A 17,220-nucleotide genomic window follows, 5' to 3' on the forward strand; every position below is an offset into this window, starting at 1 on the left:
TATAGTTATTATATAAACCGAGCCTTTCATTTGATTGATATGGAAAGACATTTATTTAAATTTTCGTTTACCATTGCTACAATTTAATTTTATTTACATTTTTTACAAAAAAAATATTTAGACAATAAGAATTTTCCAAACAATTCATATCAATTTTTAAATAGGTATTAAATAAGAAATTTTAATGGCACAGTTTAAGATAAAATAAATATAAAAACAGATTTTTATTGTTTCTTATGCTTTGATTGGAACTCTTCAAAAACCTTAATGAAGTCATTTGCTTTTGTTAGTTGAGCAATATCCATTAAGTTCATTGAATTCTTCCAAAAAACGCTTGTATCCACGTTTTTCTCTAAAAGTAGTCGTGCAACCCCAGGAGAGTTCATCCAAGCGCACCATTGCAGTGCAGTTCTCCCGGAATGATCTACAGCATCAGTTTTAGCACCATTTTCAATTAAAAATTGCGCAACTTTATAAGAATCATTCAACGCACTCAGCATCAAGGGATTCATTGATGTTTTATCTTTCATGTTGATATCGGCGTTTTTGGAGATCAAAAATGAAGCAATATCTTTGAAATCCAATTCTGCAGCGTAATGCAAAGCAGATTTTTTCTTGGGACCACTCACACCACTGATATTTGCCCCTGAGTTAATCAGATACTCAACAAAATCCTTCACTCCGAAAAACACTGAAAAGGCAATGGCGTTGTCACGTTTTCCGGATATGAAAATTTTATGACAAAACAATTCGAAATTAAAAGCATAAGCTGCTGTTCTAAATGAGTAACTGAGATTATATTTTTCCATTAGATAGTATACCCCTTCGTTGTTATGAGCTTTGACAGCGTTTTCTATGCATCTTTTTGTTGGGTTAACAATTTGCTCGCAAATTTGAATGATTTCGAAGTCTCCTCCGATAAATGCAGACTCTAATGTATTCTGTTGAACCTCAATGCCATTGCAATGGAAGAATTTAAAGCATGCTAGCGATCCGTATAAAGCAGACCAACCTAATAAATTTTTTCCATTAATTTCTTGATGAATATCTATGCTTTTATCATCTACTAGTTTTTGTAAGGATTGGAAGTCATCATGGACTATAAAATTAATGATTTGCTCTTCATGAATATCAAAAACAAATTGAACTCCATCTTGGCTATTTTCTTGATCGTTTTCCATATGAACATACACAATACCATACTTTGAACGAAGGTATTCACATAGTTTTCCAAATTGAAATCGATAAATATTAAAATCAAAATTATAATTTTCATGAAATTGCTCGAGTAATGATACATAACTAATAAAATTAGGATGATGAAGCTCACATGCTTGATCGATCATTCTTGCTATTGTATGAAGAGGTATTTGATACTTATCAACGCAGAATTTTAAGGAATTAAAGGCTGTAGATACAGTATCTGCTGTCAGGTGATACAGTTCATTAATAAATCTTATATAATCAGGAAATGTTTGATTGATGATTTGTGGTGAAAAATTTTCGTCCATTTATATTTTTTATTTTTAAAAGGGAGAGATCATTATAAAAATTGGGGATGGCAAATTTCCCTTTCCCACTTTTTTTATTTATATTTTTTTTTCCTTCTTTATGAGTGACGACAATCAACCAGAAGTCAAACAGCCAAAACCAAAGAAGGCTGCAAAGGGAAAGGAGAAAATAAACGATGATCCACGTACACATGTTTACAAAACACTTGAAGATGGCAGTCAATACTTAGAGCCAGTCAAAAGAGCAACTTACATTAAGAAAATCGAAGTAGAAATTTGCCCTGTATGCGGCTTACCAAAATGCTATTGCCGCTTCTCAGAAAAACATGATGGCGGTGATCCAAAGGCAAAACAAAAAGCTGAGGCAGCAAAGGCAGCAGCAGCTGCTCAGCCACCTCCTAATAAAAAGCAAAAAACACCGAAGAAAATTGAAGTTATCGTTAAGGAGAGAAACAAATACAAATCCATTACTACTGTCACAGGCCTTGAAAAGCGTGGTGTTAATATCAAAGAATTTACAAAAGCTCTTGCAAAGAAGATGTCTTGCTCCGCTGCAAGCAAAGACAAGGGAGGAGAACAGACCATTGTTATACAGGGTGATGCTGGCGATCAGGTCGTCGAAATGATTGAAACCATGTTGAATATTCCAACATCAGAAATCACACTTACCCGTAAGATAGATACTCCTGCTCCAGTAATAGAAGATGAGTGATTTCTTTGATGTATGAAATAAATTATTAATAGGATGATGGCCAATTATTTTTATTTTTTTTAAATTTCTTATCTTTTTTTCGAATGAGAAACTCGTACATAGATGAACAATACTATCTTATGAATAACAATAAGAATTTTACATTGAACTTGCATATTTCTCAGATAATTTTCAATTTCATATCACCAATTTTGCTTTCGAGAAAAATTACTCTTCTCATTGATATTGAAAAATGTATTACCTTCTTTTTTATTTACTATGTTGAGAAAAAAACACAATTTTTTAGATTCCCAAATAAATTGTTCAACATATCCATATGATTTATGCACAAAATGATCCGAGCAAAGGCTGATATATCGTTTGTACATATTGAAATCCCTATCTCTCGAAATTTCACGATAGATTTCATATTTTTGAATTCCAAAAAGTGGCAATAGTTTAGTCGGTTTTTGCATTTTTAAAATGTTAGTCACCTTTCTCCTTCCAAAGTGAAAAAAAATTGTTTAAAATATAAAAAGAATTTTTATTCGCATAGGCGACAAACAAGGATTTATAAATAAATAATGGGGCTTTGAGTATTGATCTGAATTGAATCAGATAATTAGCCGTAAAAAATCTTCTCATAACGATTTCTCATGCATGAAAGATGGCTATGAGTGGCGTTAATGAGGGCGTTTGATAATTGGAGTTGGACATAAAATTTGGAGATCTTAATTTTTGAGAATTTTGGTGCGATCTTACTGGTACAAGCAAGAGTATGGAAGGAGATTGAACTGAGAAAAAAACTAGAGCATGCAAAAGAATCATGCTACAGCTTAGTTGAATGTCATTTATGCAAATAAAAATATCTTTTTCAAATTTCAAACAAATTTTTGCCACTTTTTGAAAGAAGATAAGGTAACAAACATTTTAAAATGCAAAACCTAGACTTAAACTATGCCGAAATGTGAGCTCACCGTTACGTTTTTTTCTTTTTTTGGGGGCTCGCAAGCTCGCCCCCAAAGAAAAAACCGTAACGGTGACTAACATTTAGGAAAAATTTTACATTAGATTAACGTATAAAATTTTTTAGATGAGTGTGAGAGAGAAACCTGTAGCCAATAGATTTCTCGATATGAAAGAGAAGGAATTTAAATACAAAACACATTTACATTTCGTTAAAACTTGCAAACCTAGCATAGATATGACTCAACCAGAAACTCCAAGGAGACTTTTAGTGATGCAAAAGAATCAGGAGGATTATAGAAGGAGAGTTAAAACTTATAATAAAGCACATGATCAAATGATACGTGACATGCAACGACCACACACAGCTTTCGGATATGATGATGATCATTCATCATCTTCAACACGAATGTATGGTGAAAAGAGTCTTGCATCAACTAGCGAGTTTAATACATTTAGAAAAGACTACTCAAGATCATCTTCTCGAACTCAAATGAGCGAACCCAAACATTCAGTTTATAGCTTCGCCATCGATTCTCCGCCAAGCAAATCATCTCCTCCACGACCAACAACCGAATATGTTCCACCAACAATTGACTCAGAGCAAGACCAAATTAATATTGGGAGTGGCATGGATGTTGAAGATACTATCATGAAAGCGGTATTATCATTAGGCGAAAATGCACGCAATATGGATCCAAATCGTAGCAAGCCAACTCCAAAATCAGATTAATATTTATATATGATTTAAATTTACACTTTCTTTTGTTTTGAATATTAAAAACATGTTTTGTTACTATTACATATATACTTTAAAATATTCACATCCTTCAAAGTCCTAATTTGGAAACCCTTGAAATCCAATTTCAAAGATTTTTCCAAAAATAAAGCCAATTCATATTCACCATAGTATTGAGACATCAAATTTAAGCTCTGTTGCTCGGAATGGCAAAAAGGGTGAATGGATGGGAAAAAGACAGTTGGTTTCTATCCATCACAAATTCAACTTATCGGAAATAAAAAGCTCCTAAATATGAATTAAGTGATTTGATCATCGTCTGATATGGTTAATTTCCATAAAAAACGTTTCTTTTAAAAAGTTGTACTTTCAAAAAGTTATTTTTTTGATAAGATATAGCGGTTATAAATTTATATGGATACATCACATTTGCTGGCTACGTACCAGCTATGTCAGCGATTACAATATCGTAATTATAAGATTCATAATATTTTATGCATTATTCAAAATACGTATGACCAACTTATTTGAGTCAACCGCAATGCTTTTAAAATTGAGAGCTGGATAAAAAAATGACACCAATCTAAGGCAAATCTAGGCTCTCTAATCGAAAATGGGATGCCTGGGAGCTAAAAGAAAGTCTCCAATGAAATAAGAAACAAATGGTAAACTTTTAATTTTTTAGTGAACATTAACAAGGTTTGATATCTTGAGAAAATCAAGATAATATGATAAAGATTCTGTTGGTGATTCCTCAACCTCAGTTTGGGATTTAGACGAGGAATTATTTGCCCTTAAATGTTGGAGCCTATTTTTGATGTTATTAACGGCTCTTCCTGGCAAGAACTGTTTTAATTTCACCCAATTACTCCCGATCTCATCAAACTTCTTTAATAGAATTGAATCTTCTTCATCCGTCCATTTCTCATGGGAGAGGAATGGATCTACATAGTTTTTCCATCTCTCTCTGCATTGGCGAGCTGTCCATTTACCTAACTTCTTGGCAATCTCATTCCAGTCTTTGTACCTACTGGATTCAACAGCCCTGATGAGCATTTCATCATCCATCTTTGTGAAAGAGCGCTTAACACGTCCTGTGTGGGCTCTTATGCTTCTCATAGATCGACTTCCTCCCCATAGCAGATTACTTTTACTTAAAAAATAATGAATTACTTTCAAAGACAATTGAATACATTGAAATCAACCGTCAAATTGCAACACTGATGAAATGATTAGATCAATAAAAATATAGTCTTCCTGGAATAAAAAATCACTGAAAGATTTTTTGAATGGTTTATTCATCATTTGTTCTTGAATTAATATATTGTTCAAAATATTACTTACCTAAAGCTTTTTATTTTTTGCCGGAAAAAAGATTATCAATCTACACCATTGAAAATTGATAGTTTTCAATATTAATATCACATTTTTTATCACACAAATCATAATCTATGATTAGTTCTGATTCAAATTGCAAACTATGAACCACTTTTCAAATAATAAAAACGTTTCCCTTATCACTTAATAACAATTACGTAGATTTTAAAAATCTATATAATTCATCAAAAATCAATTGCTAACGTTGTGATATATTTTTGTGAGGCTTTTATAAAACAAATTGTTCATCTTGAGAGTTTCCTTTTTTCCATATTTTAACAATTAACACATTAAACTATTATCGGACATCATATTACCACTTTCAAACCATTTTTCATTTTTGTGCGAACAAACAAATACATAAATTCGGAATTAAAATGGATTTCAAATAATTTTTGGTAGCTAGTATAACAATAACGACAATAAGAATTTTTCAAAATCAAAAAATGGTCCCCCAATAAACTTGTTTCTCAGATAAAATAATACAACATAGTTCAAAATGATGTGCTAACATACAAATAATTGTATTTATGCATGAGTAAAAAAATCTAACCATTATAAATATGAGCTACTCCATAGATTTGATAGCATCGAACAGCTTACCAGTATCAGGGAATAAGATTTTACTTCAACAAAACTCATAATGGCTTCACGTATTTCACCTAAGATATCTGTCATCGTTTATGGATGCATGGTTGTCGTTTTTTATTTAACTGCTTTCCTTGTTAGAGATGAGATATCTCCTATTTTAGTTATGGATGCTCTTGTTGGCTTCTTTTGCTCGATGGGGATGGTATTTACAATCTTCGTGTTCGGCCATATATACCAAATTATGGGTATTAGACGCAAACCAAATTTAATGGCTACTGCAATTTCTTCAATTTTATCATGCATCATTGCATATATCGTCAGTCCATTGTGCTTTCCTTTTACAGTTTGCATTAATATACCAATGCAAATATATTTATATTATGCATCCAATATGAAAACTCCAGACTCTTTTAATCTGTAATTTCAGATCACAATAATCCTTATTGCTCTAATTTACAGTACTTTCTCAATTCATCTGAAATATATCTTATTCACTATATCTCAGATATTTGATATGAAAAATGAAAAAGAAGGCAAATAAACTAAAATGTTACATTTATCCTATCAAAATTGCATGCGATACTACAATTATACCAAAAGAATGAAGAAGGGTATAAGGTAGAGCATCAGGAAAAGCAGAAACAATATAAAGGGCCACTCTAATATTATATAAACACTCAGATTAATTGTAAAATGATCCGAAGCGCATTGCTTTAAACTATAGTAAATGTAAGAAAGCAAATTCTTTCACAGTTAAATCCCTTGATTTTCTCTCAATCATTTTGCTCTTTTTCTTTTTGAACTGTTGAATCACCTGGAGAGATATACTTCTAATGAGTCAATATTTTATTTCTTATTGATTGCAATTTAAATAAACCAAACTTCTATACAATCGTTGAAATTGGCGAACATTTTCATCATGAAAATAAATGAATCCACATATAAATTTAACTAAAAAAGTAGTACAAACCAGTGATGGGTTAAGTTTTCCAATGATCTGATTTTTTCAAATTGTGCTTATCGTGAAAAATAATTAATTCTTCACATTTTGATGCCTGATTTTGCATATGTGGCATCTATATGTGAATGGAGATTACAGCAAATGTAATTTGCTAAATCTAAGACCATTGATTTTTTAATTCCTTCACTTTAGAGTTAATTTTCAATCAAAACATGATTTTTGATATAATATAAATACAATTAATTAGTAATAATGATAACAATTGACGGTAAATAATGCCGAAAATTTGAATACACAGATTTTAATTTACGCAGAAATGAAATATTTTTACATAACATATTAATACTAATACATCTTCTAGAAATATAAATAATTTTTCTATATCAGTTCTCAAAAAATTGAGACACCCATTCATATTCGTAAAATATCAACCTACAATTGAAAGCATCGGAATTAGTATATGATTCTAATGTACATCAACCACTCTATTATTTGCTTTTTTTTTCTTATCTGAAAAAATTCATTTCGACCACCAATAAAATTTCCTATTCAGATATTAGTTAACAATAACATATTAAAATTTGATCTTATTGAATTTTTCAGTTTAGTCTCAAAACTTGTATAGATAATAGATGGATAATCAAGTTGTACAATCAATATTAATTAATTATGGTTATTCAGTGGTTCAAAAAGTTGGAGCTGGAGCTTTCTCCACCTGCTACTTAGTTGTTGATGAAAAGTATAAACGTCAGTTTATTTGCAAAGTTATTGAAGTACCAAATGACAATGATCATGCAATAACCGTCAAGAGATCCTATTATAACGAAGTTAATGCCCTTGTAGAATGCATTCATCCAAACGTAATCAAGATTTATAATAATTTCATTGAGAGAAACATGCTATTTATTATTTTGGAATATTGCAGCGGTGGATCCATTGACAAACTAATCCAAAAGAAAGGGCCTCTGAAGGAAAGCGATCTTTTTAATTACACTTTAGAATTTGCCTATGGTTTATCATACTGCCATTCAATGGGAATTGCTAACCATGATATCAAGCCAGCGAACCTGTTACTTGACGAGTTCAACAAACTCAAAATTGCTGACTTTGGCTTCGCTTCCATCCAAAAATACGTGATGTCTGATTATATGGGCTCCCTCGCCTTCATGGCTCCAGAGAAAATCAGTAAATACAAGTACAATCCATTTTTGAGCGATGTTTGGAGTTTTGGAATCACATTATATTATTTGGCAACAGGAAATTTGCCATTTTATGGTATCAACTCAAAAGACCTTAAGAGGTGCATTCTTGGATGCACATACCAGATTCCAAAAACAGTTACAAAATTTGCTCAAACAATTATCATGAAAACACTACTTTTAAAACCTGCTGATAGATGGATGATGAATGATGTTGTGAAATTCTTGCGATTATGTCAGTCAAAGTACATATCTCCAAACAAATCAACAAGTGATATTGTTTTGAAGACAATTGTAATGAGTCGTTCAACAAAACTCAATAAAAGAAGTAGTGCACCAAGATTGTCATCATCTTCTCTCTTAGTTTCGAGTAATGACAATGAAGAAGCAGTAGATAATGATCAATTTGTTATTTAATTTTGTTTTTAATAAAGGTTAATATGGTTTTACTTAATTAACTCTGATTTCATCTATTTTTTCTTTCCATAACCGGGAACAGGACAAATTTACCACACGGCACTTTTTTTAAAGAAAATTAATGGAGCGGAGTGATACTCTGCTGCAGGAGCCCCAAGGCTCCCAATCATTACGAAAGGGAGCCTCAGGGCTCCTGAGAATCCATCAGCAGAGGCCTTTTCATTTGGCCTCTGCTGATCAAAGATTCGGCGAAGCCATTCTTCGTCTCAGGAGCCCCAAGGCTCCCAATCATTACGAAAGGGAGCCTCAGGGCTCCTGAGAAACCTCTTTGAGAAGGTTTTCTTTAAGAAAACCTTCTCAAAGATGATTGTCAGCATTCACTCAAAATCTACCAAGAGTTTCAAAGTTTCAAATCTATCTGAAATGAAGCTTTGAATCTCTTGTATATCTAATTGTAGAGGTACCTTTTCAAAATGTCTTCTATTGATTAAATTTAATCAGTAAAAGTCATTTTGAAAAGGTACATCTCTATAATTGCTATTGAGCATTCACTCTTGGAACCTTGGAGCTCTTGTGTAGTGCATGAAAACTCCAAGATTCTAGCATAAAACATATATCATAGACATAATTTCTTCAAATATAATTTAAGGTTATTTTTTAAAAAAATGAGAAAAGCGTAATTTAAGGTTATTGAAAAGTGACACTTGGCAAATTTGTCCCGCACTCTCCATAACCTTTTATTATCGAAATAATTTTTATATTTATCTTAATATGATTTTCGGGAACATTAATTTTTCATTCCAAATCATCAAAAGGAGAGAGGGTCAAAGTTGCTATTTGTCACTTTTCCACAAGAATATAATGGGGAAAAAGTTATCATATAGTTGATCTCATTCACTGATATGAGAGATGCAGGTAGTGTAATGTTATAAACAGTGGGATTGCTGCTCTAAGTCCTAGGTTCGAGACACATTGGCTTCATTTTTCTCTTTTTTATTGACGTAAACTATTCAATTTTTGTGTTCTCCATTCAAATTTCAGAATTTTTTTTGCAGATTTCACGCTACATTCGAAGTTACCTTTTGTAACAACCACCACTGCCTACGAAAGACGAAAGTGTGTCACGATTTCACCCGGAAATCCGACGGTTGTTTAAGAGTAAGCACTTTTGGCACCTACTCTCATCAAAAGTTAATTCATCTCATTTTTAAAGTTAAGATCCAATGATTACATAAAAATGCAAAAATAGCATATATAAAAATTGATATCAGCATGTATTATGTTAATCATTATTCAGAAATTCAAATTTCTCTTCACAATAATTCATTTCCTTTGGGCTGAGGTTAATCAATTTCAAATAAGTATTATCACGGTTCAAATAATTAGAATGATTTTTAAAATAGAATCTCACAGTCGATATATATCAACACAATCTAGCAAACACTTCTTTTAAGAGATCTTTATTTATGCTCTTCTACTAGATGAATTTATACGAGAAAAATAAGAAAAGTTCGAAAATTGTTTTCGACACAATTTGACGAAGAAAAATAGCATTAGAATCTTTCCAACGCTGAACAGGTATCGGCAATGCATTTGTCTATGCAATACCTGATTCCCATATAGTTTCCAAGGCTATTCATTGCTTAGAAGTTATCTTTTCCAAAAATGATTTTTTTTCCTTTTTTTTTTATTTTTTTTGGGACATCTTATTCAAGCTTTTTTGTAATGTTTATGCTTGACATATGAACTTAATGGGAAATTGAGATCTTTTCATGTGGAAACTGTTCTATATCCATCAAATACAAGAATACATGAGACAAAATGATATTGTTACATTTTTAATTAATCATTATGAAAACATTTAGAAAGATCAATCAAAAAGTTGTGACAGATAATTTGAAAGAATAATAATTTAAAATTTCATTAATTAATCAATATTTTCTATCTTTTCCTTGTCGTAATTATCAGTTTACTGTAAAATAGATTATAATGGCTCCGGATATTCAAAACTCCTAAAAAATAAATCTGATTAATCAAAAAGAAAAAGTATTGCACTGCCCGGGAATCGAACCCGGATCAAAAGCTTGGAAGGCTCTCATGATAACCACTACACTAGCAGTGCTTTACATTAAATTTGCAAATTGAAGATCTTATGATAGGAATATCATCATTTCAATTCTTATAAAATTTTCATTGGCTCATAATCTCGGCTTTGTAGATTTTCATGATAAAGATATTTTGAAAATTCTAACTCAAATATCCTCTTCAAAAAGCTTAATTCCAATTGTAATTGATGTCATTTGATCGATTCAGTAATAGAACCTTACAGACTCATAATATCACAAACACCTAGACCATATATGACTGGTGTACTATTAATCTCTCTAAATTTTTCAAATATAATATAAATTAAAAATTATTAATAAGATATGACTCATCATGAAGGAAACCATATTCCATCCTGACAAGTTAGTATCTCTTGATGTCGATCGGCGAGAATCGCAAATCTTATTGAATGTCAAATAGTAATAAGTACAAATTAATGCTTGAACCAAAGCACTGCGTACATTATAGACTACCATATAGCCAATCATTGTGCGAGTGAGCCTCTATTGATGATGTTACTAAAGAATTGTAATCACAAATTTTGGAAAAGGTTGTGAGTTTTTGCGATGAGCAATTCTTGGAATGAAAGTTTTTGTTCTAATGATTCATTTTTCGGGGACCGGATCCAAGTTTAACTGGTACGAAAGCCAGACAAGTTGAGTTTAGTCCAAGGTTTAAATTTGTGTGTCGCAACTTCCTGAATGTAACAAGTTTTAGGTGCAGTGATCCTTGTGTGCGTGAGAGCGTGGGAGTGTGCGTGTGTTGCGACTCCAGTTTTTGTTGAGAGCCATTTTTGTCAGAAGAATTACCTTTACACAAGGGAATTGGTTGACAAAGTTATGACAAAGTGTCAGATCTTTAATATCGACACTGAATTTTTATTTATTCCATTATTAACGCATGGAACGCTTAATAATTTTTAGTATAATACATTCCATTATAATAAAAGTATCACTAACAATATCAAAGTTACTGAAACTACAAAATATAAATAAACAACAGAGATCCGAAAGTTACAATTCCTCGAGAACTGTAGTAGCATCACTCTCCTCAACATTTGAAACTGTTGATTGGGTGGAGACTGATAATGAGCTATCAGCCTTTTCATCCAGAGAAGAGTTGTCGAGCTTATTAATTTCTTCTTCTTCCTTCTTCTTAATATCCAACTGCTTATATCTGATTGCATAGTAGATGGCAGAAATAATGTGGATAGAAACACCTGTGAATGCCATGACATAAGCGAAGATCTTGAAGAACTCGAGGTAGTTGAATGTTCCACCGAAGTTCTTCAAGAGAAGCATGATTGCGCTACCAGCGTAACCGCAAGCATCTGTAACATAAACAAGGAAGCCGCAGTTGGACTTGATTCTGAATGTGGCAACCATTCTGTCGAAGATCATAGCATTATATGGAACGTATCCAATGTAGACAGCAATTCCTGCCATGACCATCCAGAAAAATGGATCGAACTTTCCATGGTGGTAGAGGTAAGTTGTGATGCCAAAAGCAACATCAATAATGATGATGGCAACATGATAACCGAGGAAGGCAATGAAGTTGCTCTTGATAAGCATCATAAGACCAATTGGAGTAATGACACAGAAGCCAACAATGATCTCAGTATGAGAGTACTTTGAGAAGTCGTGGATTTCCATTTCCTTGAAGAGTTCTCTGGCAAAATCATCTCTGTAATCTCTGAATGATGTGCATGTGAGGGCAAAGAGTGTCATGCAAATGATACCAGGCCAGAAGAGCTTCAAGAAGGCGATTCTGTCGGCGTTTGTCATTGGGATTCTCTCTGTTCTGTGCTTTTTATCGTCTTCATCTGGTGGAGGAAGTAACTCGATAAGGAAGATAAAGAGGAAAATGATTGGGAGGAAGATTGCACCTGCTGCGGCAGCCATCCAGAATTCTGAAACGCCAAGTTTCACAAGTTGGAGGCCAACTAATTTGACAGCACTTGGAGCAACAATGAAAGCAAAGCACATAGCACATGCTAATGCTTCTGTTGTACGACGGCCTTCGAGATATGAGAAGACAATACCCCAATAGACACCCAATGGAAGGCCATTGAAGAACATGCAAATAACATTGTATGGACGAGGGATTACGGCGAAACCGACGAGGGCGAGTTCAGCAATGAGAATGAATGTGACAAGAATGAATGGACGCTTTCTTGGATCAAGGCCGGAGACAAGGACAATACCGGCAAATTTTGATAACATGTATCCGAATAATTGTAATAAGATTGCAGCAATCTTGAACTCGAGCTTGAAAACCTTTGGAGCATCTGCGTATTCTACTGCAGAGAATACTTTTCTGAAACCATACATGGAGAAGTAAATGCAAAAGCCGCAGATACCTCCGAGTAATGTTGTAGCAATTTTGGACTTAAGGATGAATGCGTGAGCTTTCTTCTTTAAGCAGCTATCCTCTGATGATAATAAGAAGGATGGAATTGCTAAAGGGCACATTCGAAAAATGAATTTTTTGAAGTCTCTCAGAATTCATCCCTGTCAGAAAAACGATGGTATTGATGGCCAGTTTTATATTCAAAATTGAGTGGGCCTTCTGAAATTGAAATTGAAGAACTGACTAAAAGGAATTATCATATGTTGCTTATTAATAGTTATTAAAATTTTAAGTACCGATTTTTTGAATAAAAATTTGAAAGAATTACTACAAAAGAATGTTGAAATTAGCTTATTGGATGCAATAGAACTATTTGTTTTTCGGCGAAGATTGAATCCGCTTAACTTCAATTTTTCAATGAGATTAAATATTGAGTAAAACCAATAGAGTCAGGCTATAATGCAAAATAAAGAGGGAAAATTCTGATAAATTTAAGATTGGAATTTGTGAAAAAGTTATCAAAAATTCAATGTCTTTGAAAATCGTAATCCATTAAATAGGTCAATTGACCAAGCATTACGAATTTAAAATTTAGGCTTACGGACAATGAATGAATTCTTTTTCTTCAATGTTGTAATTAAAAATAGGAGTTCAATTTTTGTGTTAATTTAATTGTGTGAACTTTGCTGGGTTTGAAATTAATCTAATCCAAAATGAATAAAATAAGAATATATCATTAATCCATAAACTCAATTTCAGAATTCTGTGAAAAATTTATCATGCGATCATTTATTGTGTAATTTATGTATGATATTTTACATACAAGCAGGTATATAAAAAATCGAATTTATATTCATAAATTTTTTTTGGCAAAATAACAATACGAATTTTAAAAATTGAATCTAATGCTTTAAGTCGAGTATTTTTAATGCACAAATATATTGAACCGTAGATTTTCTCAAAAGTGTCATTTCAAAATTTCATTCAAATTAATGATCGGAACTAATATTGATACTCTATTTCGACCAGCTTGTATTAATATTCATATTTATTTATCTATTCAAGTGTTATAGACCGAAAATAGATTTTTTCGGTTTTCTGTTCAAATAATTGAAAGAATGATACTATTATAGGTTTATTATATTATATAGCATATAATCATGCTATAGCCGAAAATTATAAGTTTTGAGAAGATTGAATATAACACAAATAAATTTGAATGTAAGTTAAATTGCTTGTTGTTTTTAATAGCTATCTAATGAGAAATCCAATATTGAAAAATTCAAATTGAATGATTGAAAGAACAGAAAAAGTCATTCTTTTCAATTTCGAATATGTTTCATTGTATTTATAATAATATGGCAAATATGATATTTAAACTTGATTTTTGAAGGAAAATTCACAAAATTGAATAAATACAAATAATTTTTATTCAAAAATAAACTAGTTATTTGAGTTTAATACTAATTATCTATTCAAACTACAAAATTTGTAATTTACAATATTTTGTGAGATCAGATTGAATTAATTCAAGGTTCTTTTCAATTAATATTAATGACCATATTACGCATTTTCGAACATTCTAAACCAAATATATAAAAATGGGAGACGAATGTTAAATTTGCTAGACATGGGGAAGTTGTCTGCAAAGTTTTAGCTCTTATCTCTAACAAAAAATTAATTTTTAAAAAAATGACCGAATACGTTTCACAGCGAGAGAAAAATAAAAGGCAAGATAGAATTTTCTAGACATAAAGAAGTTGTTTACCGAGTTTTAGCTCTTATCTCTAACAAAAAATTATTTTTTAAAAAAATGACCGAATACGTTTCACAGCGAGAAAAAAATAAAAGGCAAGATAGAATTTTCTAGACATAAAGAAGTTGTCTACCAAGTGTTAGCTGTTACTTCTTCTCAATACTGATATAAAATAAAAATCTTTATTATTTATTTAACCTTTATTGTTTCATTAAACTTCATTTATTTTATATTATAGTTTTATTCTTTTAGCTACTTGTAAAATAATCTAATTTTATATCATCATTTTACCGGATTATTCTTCAGTATATCGATTGTGTATCTAAAATAATATCATTATCCATATTCTGTTTTTTCCAAAATTCTTTTAAATAGAAACAATAAGAATTACCGAAAAAGTGACAAAACATCAAAAACAGGGAGGGGTCTCAATTTTTATTACTTATATTATTTTACAATATTTATATAAATACTCTTTATAATATATTTTACTATAAAATTATACCTCAAATTCAAATATTTAAAATATTATTTACATAATTATCTCAAAATTATATTTTTATATATTATTTTTCATATGTATAAATCCTATAATCTATATCTATGCAAATCTCATCTAATTTTTTTTTGAAACAAACCGCTACCATTTTATAATGGTCCATCTTAAATTCATCATAAATTCTGGTACATGTTAGTACCAGAGTCTTCAAATCTCAAACACTCTGGTACCAACATGTACCAGACGCGAGTTTCCAATGCCCTCGTACGATTTTCTATTAAGATCTTCTTGAATGAGAAGGTCTTCATAGAAACTCGTACGAGGGCTTCTCTTTAAATACTCTGGTACCTGCTGGTATCGGAGTCGACTTTACAGCCCTTTCCACAATTTTGAAGCTGGGGAAAGTTTTCAAGCAATGAAAGGGAAGCTCTCGCTATGAGGTGAAAATCTAGAATTTTTACCTCATAGCGAGTAATCCTTTGTTAATTACTTGAAAACTTTCTTCAAATTATCAAAATTTCGAGGAAAGTTTCCTTGCTTCAAAGTAGAGATGGAGCCCTTTGAGCCACTGCATATAGGTCAGTGACTCAAAATACTCCATCTCTACTAGAAATCGCCAAAATTTGGGTCACAATCTTTGAAATGCGACGCAAGTTTGGGCAATTTCGCGAGGGACTTGCTCCATTTGGTGCATAGATTCACACTCTATGCACCAGATGGAACAATTCTTTCGCTGACAGCGGGAAACTTTGTCTGAATAGTTTAACATTCAGACAAAGTTTCCCGCTGTCAGAGAGGGAATGGAAGGGTAAGAGGTATATATTCATAATGTATACCTCTTACTCTTCCATTCCCTCAGGAAAGTTCAAAAACTTGGGTGCAATCAGAACTGATTGCACCCAAGTTTTTGAACTTTATATAAGGAATTGTTGGCTATGATGTACTGATCATGAATCAGTACATCATAGCCAACAATTCCTTCGCAAACAGTGGGAAACTTTGTCTGAATAGTTTAACATTCAGACAAAGTTTCCCGCTGTCAGGGAGGGAATTAGAGGGTGGGAGATATATAGATAGACTATAAATCTCTCACCCTTTAATTCCCTCAAGAAAGTTCAAAAACTTGGGTGCAATCAGAACTGATTGCACCCAAGTTTTTGAATTTTGTATAAGGAATTGTTGGCTATGATGTACTGATCATGAATCAGTACATCATAGCCAACAATTCTAACTTTTAACCAAAGATAATTGATTCGTATGTAAAATATTAAGCTAAAATTTCTCTTTCTTTTAGTACACATTCTTCCATTTCGTGTACATGTATCATATATTAAGTACTAGTTATCTATTCTATATCCTTTATCCCAATTTAGATACTCAAAGATAATTCTTTTTCAGAAGAAAAAATATTTTCTATTAAACCGTTATTTTTTCAATGTGAGTTTTCAATTTTATTTTTCCTTTTTGCTGCTCAATGCAACATCCTCCACCCGATCCTCCATGCGAGGTTGATCAAGCCATAGGATATTTAGAATATTCTCGTTTTGTTATAGCTGCAGAGCTGCATGGTAACATAAGATTTGTCAAAGACCCACAAAAACTATCAATTGGAACAGGAGTATTAATCTACCACCGATGCGAATACGAAGGCTGCCCAGCAGGCTTTAAATTTATTAAAAAATTCGACAATTACATTTTTAAATCTGCAAACTTAACTCATATTCACTCAGGACCACCACCACAACATAAAAATACACCTACAAGTGGTACTTACCGTGCTTGGATTAAAAAATTTCTCATGAATCACGGAAGTCCACTTAATGCAACACAAGAAGTCAACAAAACGCTTGAAATACCTAAAGATCATACTTGTATTCACATGACTATGAAACAAACTGCAATCAATCAATTGAAATATTATTTACAACAAAAAGATCTTATGAGATCTTTACCAGACATATCTTTAAATCAATTTCAATCTTACAAAACTATGTTAATCAATGGGAAGATCAACATGATGACCTTATTTATTTTGACATTCAAGGTGAAGATACT

General features: G+C 31.9%; 6 protein-coding genes and 1 non-coding gene across 7 annotated transcripts, besides 9 other annotated features; 3 read left to right on the plus strand and 4 right to left on the minus strand.

The window, feature by feature from the left end:
- Positions 1–224: 224 nt before the first annotated feature.
- Positions 225–1,511, minus strand: TVAGG3_0198050 (proteasome regulatory particle assembly; the record flags this gene model as incomplete). Its single annotated transcript, XM_001307361.2, has 1 exon — positions 225–1,511. One exon carries the CDS (start codon positions 1,509–1,511, stop codon positions 225–227), a length of 1,287 nt encoding a protein of 428 aa, XP_001307362.1.
- A 96-nt stretch (positions 1,512–1,607) lies between these two features.
- TVAGG3_0198060 (density-regulated (DENR) protein domain-containing protein) lies at positions 1,608–2,318 on the plus strand (the record flags this gene model as incomplete). The annotated part of the gene is made up of 1 exon (XM_001307360.2): positions 1,612–2,223. The coding sequence occupies one exon, from the start codon at positions 1,612–1,614 to the stop codon at positions 2,221–2,223; it is 612 nt and encodes a 203-aa protein (XP_001307361.1).
- Positions 2,319–3,295: 977 nt separating this feature from the next.
- On the plus strand, positions 3,296–3,960 carry TVAGG3_0198070 (uncharacterized protein; the record flags this gene model as incomplete). The annotated part of the gene is made up of 1 exon (XM_001307359.2): positions 3,296–3,901. The coding sequence occupies one exon, from the start codon at positions 3,296–3,298 to the stop codon at positions 3,899–3,901; it is 606 nt and encodes a 201-aa protein (XP_001307360.1).
- Positions 3,961–4,588: 628 nt separating this feature from the next.
- Positions 4,589–5,026, minus strand: TVAGG3_0198080 (RNA polymerase II transcription regulator recruiting protein; the record flags this gene model as incomplete). Its single annotated transcript, XM_001307358.1, has 1 exon — positions 4,589–5,026. One exon carries the CDS (start codon positions 5,024–5,026, stop codon positions 4,589–4,591), a length of 438 nt encoding a protein of 145 aa, XP_001307359.1.
- Positions 5,027–7,468: 2,442 nt separating this feature from the next.
- Positions 7,469–8,452, plus strand: TVAGG3_0198090 (protein serine/threonine kinase protein; the record flags this gene model as incomplete). Its single annotated transcript, XM_001307357.1, has 1 exon — positions 7,469–8,452. One exon carries the CDS (start codon positions 7,469–7,471, stop codon positions 8,450–8,452), a length of 984 nt encoding a protein of 327 aa, XP_001307358.1.
- Positions 8,453–8,526: 74 nt separating this feature from the next.
- Positions 8,527–8,560: a terminal%2Cinverted (terminal inverted repeat of MuDR-4N1_TV transposon ID:TVAGG3_0198100).
- Positions 8,527–9,178: a mobile genetic element.
- Positions 9,150–9,178: a terminal%2Cinverted (terminal inverted repeat of MuDR-4N1_TV transposon ID:TVAGG3_0198100).
- Positions 9,179–10,502: 1,324 nt separating this feature from the next.
- On the minus strand, positions 10,503–10,574 carry TVAGG3_0198110. Its single transcript has one exon. It is a non-coding gene; the product is annotated as a tRNA-Gly (tRNA).
- A 634-nt stretch (positions 10,575–11,208) lies between these two features.
- TVAGG3_0198120 (Family of unknown function (DUF5690) family) lies at positions 11,209–13,160 on the minus strand (the record flags this gene model as incomplete). Its single annotated transcript, XM_001307356.1, has 1 exon — positions 11,572–13,032. One exon carries the CDS (start codon positions 13,030–13,032, stop codon positions 11,572–11,574), a length of 1,461 nt encoding a protein of 486 aa, XP_001307357.1.
- An 817-nt stretch (positions 13,161–13,977) lies between these two features.
- Positions 13,978–14,816: a mobile genetic element.
- Positions 13,978–14,816: a terminal%2Cinverted (terminal inverted repeat of Banshee-A1 transposon ID:TVAGG3_0198130).
- Positions 14,817–14,921: 105 nt separating this feature from the next.
- Positions 14,922–14,950: a mobile genetic element.
- Positions 14,922–14,950: a terminal%2Cinverted (terminal inverted repeat of ISTv1 transposon ID:TVAGG3_0198140).
- Positions 14,951–15,040: 90 nt separating this feature from the next.
- Positions 15,041–15,068: a terminal%2Cinverted (terminal inverted repeat of MuDR-2_TvMULE3 transposon ID:TVAGG3_0198150).
- Positions 15,041–17,220: part of a mobile genetic element that runs on past the window's edge.

This window comes from Trichomonas vaginalis, chromosome IV (genome assembly GCF_026262505.1).
Source record: "Trichomonas vaginalis G3 chromosome IV, whole genome shotgun sequence".
Taxonomy (NCBI): domain Eukaryota; phylum Parabasalia; order Trichomonadida; family Trichomonadidae; genus Trichomonas; species Trichomonas vaginalis.